Genomic DNA, 13,713 nt, shown 5'->3' on the forward strand with positions numbered 1-13,713 from the left:
AGTACAGTTTGTATCGAATTTGAGTTCACATTGTGTTCGTGTGTATGGAACATGTTGCGTTGTTAGTACCGACTTTTAGTTGGCACTCCCCTTGTATATTAACGAATGTATACAGTTTTACCAACTCTGAGTTCAAATAGTGATCTTAGGTATTGAGGATGTGGTCTACATTGCTTCGCCTTGATGTCAGATTTTGTCGTTGTATACTGGGAAAATGCTACATTTTGTATCATCTATGAGGTCAAATTTTGTCTTTGTGCATTGACCATGTGACATTTTTCTTCCTATTTTACTTTACAATGACAATGCTTGTTGCCTTTTATTTGTATATCATCTACTCCTTCTTGCACGAACTTTACAAGAATGCAGCGTATTTAGCATTGCTTCTAGGGCCGTGTGACAAATGTACGCCAATCAAATGACCACACTTAATAAAATATTTTCTTTAATGAAAGGGCACTTCCGCTGCTTAAAATGTTTAAAATGCACTAAAATGTATTGTCCGGAACCCTCGTTATCCTGGGTTTGACCACTGCAAATATATCCGCTCGAAACTCCAGCATTGACACATCAGATTTAACGATGAAAATCAAAGGCACTCTCATACTTAAAACAGTTAATAACATAGAACATTGTAATAAATGTCAGAAAAGGTTCGGCTTTACATTTTGACGAAGCTCGTTTACGATTTGAGTGATTCAACGGAAAATTTCAAAACCATCGCAGGTATTTTAAGACCTTATTATTTTATGATATTATATCATTTCAAGTACCAACAGGTAATGTAATAGTTTGATGGATCTACGGGAAACACATTGATAATTGTGTGTTTATCAATATTAAAGACATTGTATCAAACTCTGAAATTTCAGAAAACATGATGATCCGGGTATTTATCTTCTTTATAGAAAGATCAATGATTTGATAAAATTATGGGAACCGTGTTGTTTATCACTGAGCTTTTACGGGGGATAGAGGGAACTTGAGGATGTTTTAAGTTCCAAATTATATTTATTCTTCTTTCCTAACTAAGGACGGTGAACAAACCTGGAAAGTTACAAAAATCACGTCCATGTTGCTCCGTACCAAAATCTAACTGTCTTACGTTTTATATCATTATTACTATAAACAACATGATCATTTGATAAATTATGGCAACTGTTTTTATCATTATTTTACACAGTATAATGATTTGGGAGAAAACTGCAACACTATGATGCATGTGCATTTCGTTATTTTAAGCGAGGAAAGACATAATGATGTCTGTTTGTAATACAATTATTTAGGCAATTAAATGATTTTGATAAAGTTAAGGGAAATACTTTGATAACTGTGTTTATAATTGTAACATTGTGACATGTACCTTTTTACATGAACATCTTCTAAGATAATAATATCCGTACATGTTTAGCTGAACCATAGCATTGAGCCTTAGGACATAACTTATTTAGTACATATGTAAGTAATTCTATTTTCATCGGCAGGACACACAACGTCTGTTTGAGATGTCGCTACCATGACATTACATATTAAATCAAAATAATTGCTCTCATTATTTCAAAACAAAGTGCCGAATAATGATATTTAACATCCTCAAAAAGAACATTGATATATGCAGAATTATATTAATATCACATATTCAAACTTTAACACATTACTTATAAAAACTTAACTAAATATTATTTTAATCGTTATTATTTTGAACTCAAAGTGAAGTGATTGTCGGAATGACTGAATGAGACCTTTTTCATGAGGAAACCAGGGCCTAAACCCTGGCAGTATCGAAAAAGGGTATATGTTAATAATAATAAATACTTCCGCACTTCAATTGTAAAAGCATATGTACTTTGATAATAAAGGTAGGTTATCTGATTATCCAAGTGACCAAAATCTGTCTTTTTATGGTATAACATGTCTGTGAACATATAAACAGTTTTAAAATAAGCAATTGTAACATAAAACCATTCGTTTTCTATTCCAGCAAAACTTTTCGTTTAAAGAGATGCAATTTTATTATCATGTCACACTATTCCTACACAATTTGATTAATATGACCAATGAAAAATGTGCTTATTCGTTTCACAAGGATTTATGTAGCTGTTTACAAAAAATAATTAGATATCGACTGTCAATTAATATAAATACTATATAACATATTTTAAATAAATTTATTATTAGCTAGAATAATTCTGAATTGAGATAAACAAACATTCATAGCTGTGTTTTTACAAACAGCACATTTGCACATTTCAACTGTCAATTGCATGGTAAATTTTGCGGGAAAAGATAAAACTGACCACACTGGACGTTTGTGTCAGGCCATGTCATTATCAACTACGTAAACTTTTGTTCGGTGATATATATGTTTAGTATCGACTTGATTTTCAGGTAATCAAAATAAACTTACTTCACTAAATTGTCCCTTTAAGAAAAACGTATTATTCCACAAATCACGTTTTTGATTTAGTTTGGATTCGTTTTTGGATGCACTTTTGACTCCTTGATAAAGAAATTGCCTAACCGTCATGGCTTCGTTTGGAAGCAATCTAGAGCAATACTTATCTAAATGTCTGTTAATATTGCGTGATCAAGAGCGTTATATATAGTATAATTCTTCTTGATCAACCGATATGGCTGTCACTATACGGTCCGCGACATTTCAATTTAAGTTCGTATTCTGTATTCTGATAAGCACCCATTATACCATCCAGTATTATTTCAAAAGCGGAAGTGGCCGTGTTTTGAGACAAACAATTTACGATTTAAACATATTGTTTGTTGTTTTGGCAGCAAAACAGTGTTATTTGTTTCTCCATCAATTTATAACCGATATCCACACCCATCCTTAACACAGTGTGAAAGTTCAATCAGAGGCTTTCTCGGTGAACATGGTAAACAATTTTCTATTGTGCTCTCAGGGACATAAACGTGTTATCAATTCTTCTTAGTGTGAAGGTGTGGTTTCGATAACCTATCAAACTAAATTCGTCAGCGATTTTTCTTGACACTCAATTTCGACCACTGATAATAAACAATCCCTTTTCGTATATATATATATATTAAATGTTTTTATCAATGTGTCTATAATATCACAATATTGTGAGAATGCTATGGTACTGTTAAATTAGGAAGGAAGTAATCATTAAAATGATTAATGCTATGTAACATTGGGCCATTAGAGTATCACACAAATTCAAGAAAGAACCACTCAATGCTTTTTTCTAAAACAATTCATATCGCAAAACAGAGAAAAGTGCCCATGTCTACATTTATGGAATTACTTAAGATTTTTTGCTCTATACGATACCCGGAAAAACATAGTAAAACATGAATTACATTCGGTCTACAAAGATCCATCTTAGACACACACATTGGACTGTACTTTTAATATAATGGTGACAGATACAGCATGGTAAAATTGAGTACACTGCAAACCCTAACGATCAGGATTCATCGGTGATGATAGGGGCCAAACTGTTGGAAATCCAAATTTCTCTAAACCACTGCTGTAACGGAATGGGGAGCGAGTAAAACCCCTTAATTAAACGAAAATTTAAAAAAAAAATGGAGGAATGCTTGTTATTTTTAAATAAATAATAACGATCAAAGTGTATATTTTAAATAACCATGTCACTTCTCCAATCAAATAGCTGTTGGGCATCAAAATTACGGCAAACCTCGGGGATTAAGAAATCCACCAGCTGAGTCTACCACCTTGTGTCTCGAAAAATAAACCTAAGACACACGATTGGTTCTACACAATAACATTAGCGACAGATTTCCATAGGTTCCAAATTCAACAGCCATTTTTCCAATAGAAATACGGATGTCACAGTTCATTACCATAATACATGTACCTAATGTACGTGCACATACCTAATATTGAGCTAAATTGACAGAGAAACATAGTCCGTCTAATCAGAATCCAAAGCCATCTTGTACTTCATAGACCTGAAAGCTAAATCTGTTCATAAATTATCTCTTTCGAATAATGTTGCAATTCGAATTTGTATAATTTCTTTTATAATAACATGGTTATTTTATGGCACAGATAGCGAAATTTCCCTCTACCTATTTCTTATACATTTTTCAATTCAAAATTGAATTAATTCAATTCATGTAGCTGCCGAAAGAAAAAGAGCAAAAAAATAACAAAAAATAGGAAACAGTGTTCAAGCAATGTATTCAAATCTTTTGTTTGGAAGACATACATTCTTAGAGATTTAGTTCATGCAAACAATCAAATAAGTATTTAATTCTTATCGTGGAACTAAATTATAGCATTTGAACTAAACTATCAAAACAACCAGTCGGTCGAGCGCGGAGTGATTAAAGGGAGATAACTAGTGCAACACGGAATGACGCCAACATGAAAAAACAAAAGAGTTGATGAGAGACTAAATGCATATTTTCCATACATGCAATTAAAGAAAACAATCATTTCATATAGATTATTGAATCTTTTTAATCACATTTACGATTTATTTTTCTAATTATTGTTACATTCTTTACATCTTACGATACAGCCATATGTACAGTTTGAATATTTTATGAAATATCTCATATTTTTTTTGAATTTGAATACGAAATTTTGAGGCTTAGTTTACACATAACTCATATATAATATTAAGGAGCCTCTTCATTCAACCGCAGCCATCTTTCTTCAATGGTCGTTGAAGCATATGCTCCGTTCTCCTCATCACTCTCCCCTGTCATGGTACTGCTCTGGGAGTCTCTTAATAATTTATAAACACCCTCCGGCATTTCTCCCGATGTTTTTTTCTCTCTCGAAAGATTATCTGGAACAAGTTCAAACATTTCAAGCGTGTTATCAGTACGCGTCCTATTAGGGTTGGTTTGTATGAACGTAACTACGGCGGTACCATTAGACACCGTGTAAGGAACATATCTGTTTGATTTATCTGGTGAATCCGCGACTACTGAAGAAAGATACCCATGTAAGGGACACGGATCGTTAGAATGCACTGTGGAAGACGTTCTTCCATTTAAACTATAGCGCTGTATATCAATTTCACCGCTATCTCCGTAATTATTGTATCCATTATGAAGGCTTATTCGTGTGTTTTCGGCGATGTTTCTCGTTTCGCAGGCGTTGTTATAATAGCGTATGTTTGAAGAACGGCTTTCAATGGATTCTCTCCCTTCCCTTGCGTTGTCCAAGGTTCTCAAATTCTTAGTTGCCAATGCTGATGTGAAAAACGATACAAACAATTATATACGGTAAACATTCATTTCTTTCACATTTTTGATTTTATTCATTTTAACAATGAGCTGTAAAATTAGGAGACAACCCTACATTGCACTACCAAAGTATTAATACATAGTTATTATATTCACCATTCTATGGCACTGCCGTCATATAACCCTGGTTCATTTGTTGACGTAATCATTATAATGACGTCATAATTGTAACTTTGGATACAAAAATCATTCTGTTAATTCATTAAACAAACATACAGATTCCAAATACCTACATGTATATGAACAATGTGCTGGTTTTTGATAAAACAAAATTTAAAAAGCAAATGTAAGTATTAAACAGTTTTCAGTTAGCATTCTTAGCCAATGTTATAGTCAACCGCTATTGCATGTCATGGAATTTGTCACGTTTTAGTTGTCCGAAAGCTGTTCAGTTCTTCAATAATGTCTGAAAGAGATTTTTACCGCTAATATACAGAAGAATTATCCCCATTCGAATTAATTTAATCCAAAACAAGCGGAACAAACAATTATTATGGAATATGTTTTTGAAATCTGAATCATTCTGCTGTCAGTTACATTAAAAAATAAAGACGGAATAGTATTGATCTTGAACTCAAATAGGATTTTGTATTTTGATAAAGTATAATACAACCTTTGCGCCGGATGAACCAAACTAAAATGGTAATAGCCACCACTGCTGCTATTGAAGCTACGATAGCAGCAGAGGTTAGTGCTGGGTCAGATTTCTGTCCACTTCCTGCGGGTAAGTTGAGAGTAGGGGTGGGTATCGGCGATACTACTAAACAGAGAATTAAAGTAATTAAAATCTGTTCATATTTGACATGATATCTGAGCATTGATAACATGAAACTGTTTGTAATATTTCACTGAATTAAATAATGACGTATTTTAATAATTGGAGATATGACTTCCGTTCAGTTAACTGCGCCTCAAACAACTCGATCTTGATTGAGGGCTTTAAGTAAACGGGCAATGGTATTTATTTTTAGGTTCAGCAAGCCCCCTGTCAGAGGTTATAATACTCTGAATTTCATGATAAGCCATATTCAAAACCCTCAATCAAAAATCGGAACTTATATACCTATATGTAATTTGAATATATTGAACTTGAACATTAGCTATTAAAATGTTCCATAGCGAGGTTAACCAAGTAAATAATAAGGCATTAAGGCGGTGTTCTCGTAATAATAGTTCATCGGACTTATAACATGTCCGTCTCCTTAGCGACCCAACTGTATGTTATAAAATTACATATCACCTGAAGTTCATTTACACTTATACTAATAGTAGGATCACTTTTCGTCTATGCCAACCGTTTTTAGGGGCTGAAAAACGATCATCATATACATAGGAATTGCATTCGCGCTGGATGGGATGCTTTTTATTGTTTTTGTTTTTCATAAATGTCATAACACAATATTTATCAATCTAATCATAACTTCAGAAGCCACGTCATAAATACACAGTTTTATCTTTCATCGGCGACAATTTCAGAATGAAACAAGACGTCGTGGTTCTAATACAGTGAAATGTGGGGTGTAATCAGGTTCATATCTAATATCGATGTCTGAAAATATCTTTCATGTGAGCCCAATAGGTTTGTGTTTCAAGCGTAACTAAAGAGAACTTGTACCATCTTAAAAATGCCACATACAATATATAAACACCAGCTCGAGTATTTCATATAGGTTTATACTCAAGTTTTCAGTTTCACAAGTAGAGGTTGTAAAAGCAAAGAGTTATCCTATAGATCGTTGCTTTTGACTGGATAATTGTAATCTAGATAGCAAAAGACACAATTTTGCTTAAGTTACGAATATATTTACAAAAGCATACTGTTTACAAACAGGTTTGTTTCTGAAAACCTGTGTTTACATAGGGGCAGACTCGTGCAGATCGCGTGCACTCTGACGTTGAAGGAAGGTTAGTGGTATGTAACGTTACGATTAACTCTTTAATTATAATCTACATATCATAAGACACATCTTTTCTATTGGTAAGATTATATATTTCCAAAACTTAACTGTTTACAGTCGTAAGTGCATGGTCATCTTTCTGCCCATTTTCTGTTGGTGAGTAGGGAGAAGGGGACGGCTTGGGCAATACTACAAAACAGAAAGTTACAGTAAATAGTCCATAGCACATCATTTGTACATTAGAAGGAAACCTAAGTATACTTGATTACAATACTTGTATATTTCCTATTTCTTTAACTGAAATTTTTAATTGTAATTGTTTTCTCTCTTTATTGAAATTCGCAGTAAAATCTGTCCTAATATAGCATGATGTCTAAATGCCAGTAACTACAATTTCATTAAATTACTGTACCTAATGACACACTTTGAAAATTGGAGTTAACGCCTCTTAAGCTAGCATTAATTAAAGGGATGTTACTCATTCTTAATTAACATAATTGAAATACAAATACATTCGCACTTCTCAAATCAAACACACACAAAAACACTTTAACAGCTATTATTTTTTAATATCATTTTATATAAGCTATCGTGTCACACAGTTACTGGCAGACATTGACCAAATCATATTTTTAATGACATATTTGGAGATCAATAACTACGACGATCAATTAATAATTTGTTCGTTTCATTGGTGTGTAAGTTGAAGGATACTTGTACCACACACTGCATTGTGATTGTTCATATAAACAGTAACCCCGTTTAATTTCGCTTTAGATATAACTGTAGAACAGTTGGGCCAAGACACCCATTGACCAGGTAGCTTAGTCGGTTTGGGTGATAGTATAACAATCTGAAGTTCAGGGTTCGAATCCCGGTCAAGCCCCGCTGATGTTTTACACTCATAACATTGATGACGAATACTTTTTGTTTCTTTCATTTTTACTATTTTTTTTATAAAGTCCGGCGCAAGATATGGTTTGCTTTTTTGACTTAGTTACAGTTTTTTTGTAACGGCACAGAGATCCTTAACCCTGTTTCTGTAGACAACTAATCTGTTAGTGTCACTATCTAGCCGATGTTATAAGGTACTGACTTGCAGTTTATTCTTTCTCAAAAGAGTTGTCCTATTATCCAAGCACTATAACAGCTAAACCAATTTTGCCGAGAACATCTGTGGCTAAAGTACCTACGCTCCGTTGCATATCAACTATATATTGCCTTTAATATAATCACGTTTCGTCCACGCTTAATGTTTCGAGGCTGAATGTTGCGTTTTCCTGTTAATACGTTTCTAAGGCGTTCGCGCTGGATGCGGTTACTTATAAAGATTTCTTGAAAAGGTCATTACACAATAAGCTAGCAGGTGAAACAGTATCAATGTTTTTACTTCGAATGCTACGTCATCGCATGATTATAAGGTTTTACCTGTCACCGGCGACACACTCGCACTGGATGGGATGGTTTTTATTGTTTTGTTTTTCATAAATATCATTACACAATATTTATCAATCTTATCATAACTTTAACTTCAGAAACCACGTCATAAATACACAGTTTTATCTTTCATAGGCGACAATTTCAGAATGAAACAAGACGTTGTGGTTCTAATACAGTGAAATACGGAGTGTAATCAGGTTCATATCTAATATCGATGTCTGAAAATATCTTTCATGTGAGCCCAACAGATTTGTGTCTCTGACGTTACTAAAGAGAACTTATTTTAGTCTTTGAAATGCTATATGGTAAATATAAACATCAGCTCATATAACGCAAATACATCATTAAGTTTATATAAACCTTTCCAAACTGGATGTAAGGAAGGGAAGGGATATGATATCAAAGTTTTACTTTCTACACAAACCTGGTTCCAGCACTCAGTCATTGCTTGACAAAGGGACCAGTCGGTCTTGAAACGTTGCGACACATTTACCACGTACATTGTTTGTGTGGAAAGTAAAACTTTGATATCACATATTTCCAAACTGGTGAATCTTATTAAAGATAAGGGAAGGGTTATCTTTTGAAACTCTGAAGATAAAAACAAGTATCATTACCTTTACTCTACAATTGTAATTAAGATATCAAAAGACCATTTTTTCTATTGTTTAAACGATATTTGCAAACACTTACTGTTTACGGTCAGACTGTTGTCTGAATACTTGTTTCTACATAAGGGCAGACTCGTACAGATCGCGTGCACTCTGACGTTGACGGACGGTTCGTTGTATGTACAACTCAACTGGAAGGACTGAAATAACGGGGGTGAAAAATATAGAGGCACCGATCAATTGCACTGCCGTGCATCAAACACATGTAACCAAAATAACTCTATAGTTGAGGTTAAACCATAAACATAAAGTATGAATTAGCTATGGAAGCTAAATTTAGATTTTGTAACGTTATAAAGGGCATTATTAAAACTTATTTTCTTTTTCTTCATATTTTTCAACACAGTGTAAAGTGCAGATACTTAAATATACGAACAAACATTGATACGCGATGTTAGTGACACGGTCGCCGATATTTTCTAATTAAATGTCATCGGTAATGCTGGAGGTCGAAATGTAATTGTTTTCAAGAAAGTCAAATGCGTATTTTTTATATGTAGAACTCGCTTTTGAGCTCTCATTATGTAATACTCTACTATTGTATAGATTAAGATATCGTAAACGAATTATGTTGAAGACAATTATAAGTTTGACTTTATTACAATATTAACCTTTATTTCTATTGTAATAAAAGAAACTTTAAAAATATGAATTCAACAGATAGAGTTAAGTCAATAGAATAATAAGATATACGTGTATGCATCAGAGATCCGTAGCATCATCTTACGTTTCTGTCTATTTATTGAATAATCACATTGAGAGCTGCTCAACCAGATACGACTGTACATATCAGCATTGCTTACCCAGCCACGGTGTGTCGAGGAATTGTTAAACCTTATTCGAAAAACTCGTGTTGGTGATTTTATCGGTCTTCCTGGGAATCCGACGCTGATCTGGAATCCAACCAAGTCGTCAACGGAAGCTGAAACATAATTCCAACAATTACGAAATAAGAATACATCAACTTGGCGACATCATAGTGCAAACTTTAGCGTAAAATGATATCACAATTACAGATACATGATAGTCTAAGACAATGTCTTGGTTATTTAGGATTGCTTATAGTTGTGGGTACTTGTTTTGCTTGAATCCGCTCATACCCGCAACAAACGTGAGTATGTGAGCACCAACACAATAACATGTTTCACCATGTTGTTATTGTTGTTGTTGTTTATGACGTATAGGTGATGTGAACATCGATCTAGCACTCCATTTGATGACTTCACCATATGAATTATATCACAATTAACACCATTGTTTAATAAATACAAGACATGATGCGGTTTTAACGGGCATATTACTGATAAATATCATTAACTATATATAAATCAAGTTTACAAGGTTTGAAGATAAACATCATCTATTTCAGCGCTTTCGCATTTCCCGGCTCTTAACTAGCAATATAACTCAACATGAAACATGGTAGTTTCAGCGCTTTCGCATATCCCGGCTCTTAACTAGCAATATAACTCAACATGAAACATAGTAGTTTCAGGAAGTCCTGATACTGCATATTCATGAGGTGCATATTAACCATGATATGTTAATTCTCTCATGCTTGTGTATTACTAATATAATGAGGAAATGAGCGATTTGAAAAATAATATTCCGTAATTTTTAAATATTTTCTATAATACTTCTTCTGTTCCATGCATATAAAATTATGACATTATAAAATTATTTATTTTAGCGCGCGCAAATTTTAGCGTATCATAGAATTTAATTGGTTAGCGTATAGGTGAACTGGTGCACCAAAATAAATGCAAGGGATAAAAAAAATCATTTTTTTTAATCAGCGTTATAAAAGTTTCACACGATTTTAAATAGCGAAAAGCGCTAAAATAATACAACCGCTAAATTGTGTACGGTTACAGTATTCCACTCAATGTTTTTTTTCAATCTTTTACTGTTCACTCAGACACACACATGTGTGTCACAATGGGTCACATATAAATAGCAACTTTTATACATGGCGGAACACAAAAACCTCACGAGATATATATTTTCACATAAAGTATCTCAAATCTATATATTTAGGATTTTTTAAAGATTTTCTACAACCCTACTTACATGAGACCGAATACGAACATTACACCAAGAAATTAGACCTTCAATTTTTGTCAGACTAGGATATGTACAGTAATAGGAGGCGTTGAAACACTCACTATCATCGGGACTTTTCCACGTGTACATGAGTTTAGCACTTTGACGATCCGTTGGGTACGACACCTGGCCTTTAAAACCAACCGGTTCGGATGGACCACAAGGTTGAACAGTTGGTGCTATATGAAAAGCCAAACAGAAAGCGTAGAAGCAAAATAACCATGTTAACGTATGTATCATACCTAATACATGATTTTGTTTACTACATTAACGAAACAGCTTTTTCCAACATGTATAAATCCCTCTTGTCCTGAACGAAATCTGCAAGAGGATCTGAAAGTGGGAGGAAACCGGAGTTCCCAGAAAGCAACCATGTGGTCGGGCAGGTGACCAATTACCTTTTCACGTCCGATAATGGAGTCGACGAAAGGCGAGTGCACAAGCTACTACACCACCCGACCAACAGTACTTTAAAGATATATTGTTGCAGTTGCATTATAGGACTTTCAGAAGACTTTTGAGGGTATGAATTTGACTCGTGAACGTTGACTCTCGTGTTTGTAAGGACATGTTTGTCTATGCAACACATGTTTTTATCCTTCAGATTGTAGGAAAAGGGTAATTCAGAAATTGATAAATGTCAAGATTAAATTGAAAGAGCTGCTACGGCGACTGTGTTGTAGATCCTGATTAAAGACATACTTACAAAGCAGTCTTATGTCGTAGTCGGTGTAGTTCTCTTGACTACAGGACACTGAGCCATTCATCTAAACGAATAGCATGTGTTAAACGTTTAATATAAATTAAAAAGATATCAAAAAATAGTAATCTTATGAAAAGTATATAAATAGATATCAATTCTCATTCATACTTACATTTTTTCTTTAGTCATGCTAAACACAATTTCAACATACCTTTTGATTGAGCTTCTAGATAAATTAATAAAGTACGTGTTTCAGATAAATTGGAACACAGATTACGGGAGCTTTTTGTTTGCTTTTGTTTTTGAAAGGTTGTAATTATACAAATGAAGTTACATCACACGGTATTCAAAAGGCTAGGAATAAAGGGCCTTAACTCGTTCAAAAAAGCATGTAATGCTATGAAAACGCTATGAAGACATAATAAACATATGGGAAAAGTCCTTTGCAAAAAGAAAGTCATAATTTGTAAAAAAAAAAAAAAAAATGAAATGAAATCATTATTGTTTTCTACTAAGTATATTGGTTCCAAACAAAAGGTACGCGTGTCGAAATGTAACAAACCAAGATGTGGTGTTTGTAATATTATTGTCGAAGGAGAAGAGTTTCCATTCAAAAATGGAAACAAATAACTAACGAAAAAGAATGAACTGTAGATCTCGGAATGTTGTTTATGCAATGGTATATGCAAAACTGTCAACATAAATACATATTTCCTTGATGAATCTCTAAAGAGGTAAAAGTACTAGGAAGGTATTAAGAAACCCTTTTTGTCATCTCTTATATAAATACATAATATATAATATACAGAGCTACTTGCGATTTCGCCCCATTTATGGGTTCTATTTATCATGTATAGAATTGACATTGATACACATTTAATGGACATGGGTGCGTATTATATGTCAAGCATACAGTAGGAAAAGATAGCGTACTGTGTGGTTTAACCACTCACCTCATCCCGGCACGTCCCCATACAAGTCAGAGCCGCAAGCACTTCAGCAACCTCCACAAGGAACACGATTCTGGCAAAGAGAGCCTCGGATTTCGTCATGTAACCTCTACAGTACATCACGCGCTAATGAAACTCTTGTTCAAATGTTGGTATTTGTTGTAAATGCAAAGGAGTGTCCGTTTGAAAACGCAGTCCATATCATTCGGCACTTTCTTCTAACGATTCTAACAGTATAAGGTTGTCATTATTTTGTATATCGATCATCCGCCTACTGATAATGACGTTCTATATATACATTGACTATACGCTTACTGATATTAAACTTGCTGGTGTTCCAATATATTAAATTCTGCATAATGTCCATCAGATGAACTCATCCTTCCACGAAAATGTTGGAAAACGTGAATATTGTGTGGCGAACGGAGGAGACACATATATTAAAGATAATCTCAGCATACTACGAACAAATCCGTGCATAGAGCGATAACGTTGTAATCTGTCTATCCTACAAAATACCTGATACTGACCCAGATGTTGACTTATTACGTCGACAGGATCCATTATCTATTGTTCAAATATTTTGACATAGTTTAAAGGGTATTACATTTATTCGCGCTGTTCGGTACGTCATCTTTACGAAGTTGAAAAAATAACAAGAAAATATCAAAGAGTAAATATAACAG

The 13,713-nt window shown here is 33.9% G+C and overlaps 1 protein-coding gene across 2 annotated transcripts; it reads right to left on the minus strand.

Moving 5' to 3' along the window:
- Nucleotides 1-4,172: 4,172 nt before the first annotated feature.
- LOC110454405 lies at nucleotides 4,173-13,529 on the minus strand. Of its 2 annotated transcripts, none has more exons than XM_021503900.1 (8): nucleotides 13,031-13,529; nucleotides 12,081-12,141; nucleotides 11,437-11,553; nucleotides 10,075-10,193; nucleotides 9,294-9,411; nucleotides 7,269-7,349; nucleotides 5,876-6,019; nucleotides 4,173-5,207 (listed from the first exon to the last, which is right to left on the minus strand). In XM_021503900.1, the coding sequence occupies exons 1-8, from the start codon at nucleotides 13,145-13,147 to the stop codon at nucleotides 4,627-4,629; spliced, it is 1,338 nt and encodes a 445-aa protein (XP_021359575.1). In that variant the 5' UTR covers nucleotides 13,148-13,529; the 3' UTR covers nucleotides 4,173-4,626. The 2 variants fall into 2 exon arrangements, with proteins under 2 accessions (XP_021359575.1, XP_021359568.1); XM_021503893.1 differs by having other exon boundaries at nucleotides 5,876-6,022.
- Between the last annotated feature and the right edge of the window lie 184 nt (nucleotides 13,530-13,713).

This window comes from Mizuhopecten yessoensis, unplaced genomic scaffold (assembly GCF_002113885.1).
Source record: "Mizuhopecten yessoensis strain PY_sf001 unplaced genomic scaffold, ASM211388v2 scaffold917, whole genome shotgun sequence".
NCBI classification, from domain to species: Eukaryota; Metazoa; Mollusca; class Bivalvia; order Pectinida; family Pectinidae; genus Mizuhopecten; species Mizuhopecten yessoensis.

What these genes read in the sequence shown, in the direction of transcription:
- LOC110454405 (XM_021503893.1), bottom strand. Translation starts at nt 13,147, where the DNA reads ATGTACTGTAGAGGTTACATGACGAAATCCGAGGCTCTCTTTGCCAGA. An exon ending in GTGGAAAAGTCCCGATGATA is followed by an intron (nt 10,194 to 11,436) that starts GTGAGTGTTTCA and finishes ATTATGTTTCAG; the next exon opens with CTTCCGTTGACGACTTGGTT. An exon ending in TTGGTTCATCCGGCGCAAAG is followed by an intron (nt 5,208 to 5,875) that starts GTTGTATTATAC and finishes TTTTCACATCAG; the next exon opens with CATTGGCAACTAAGAATTTG.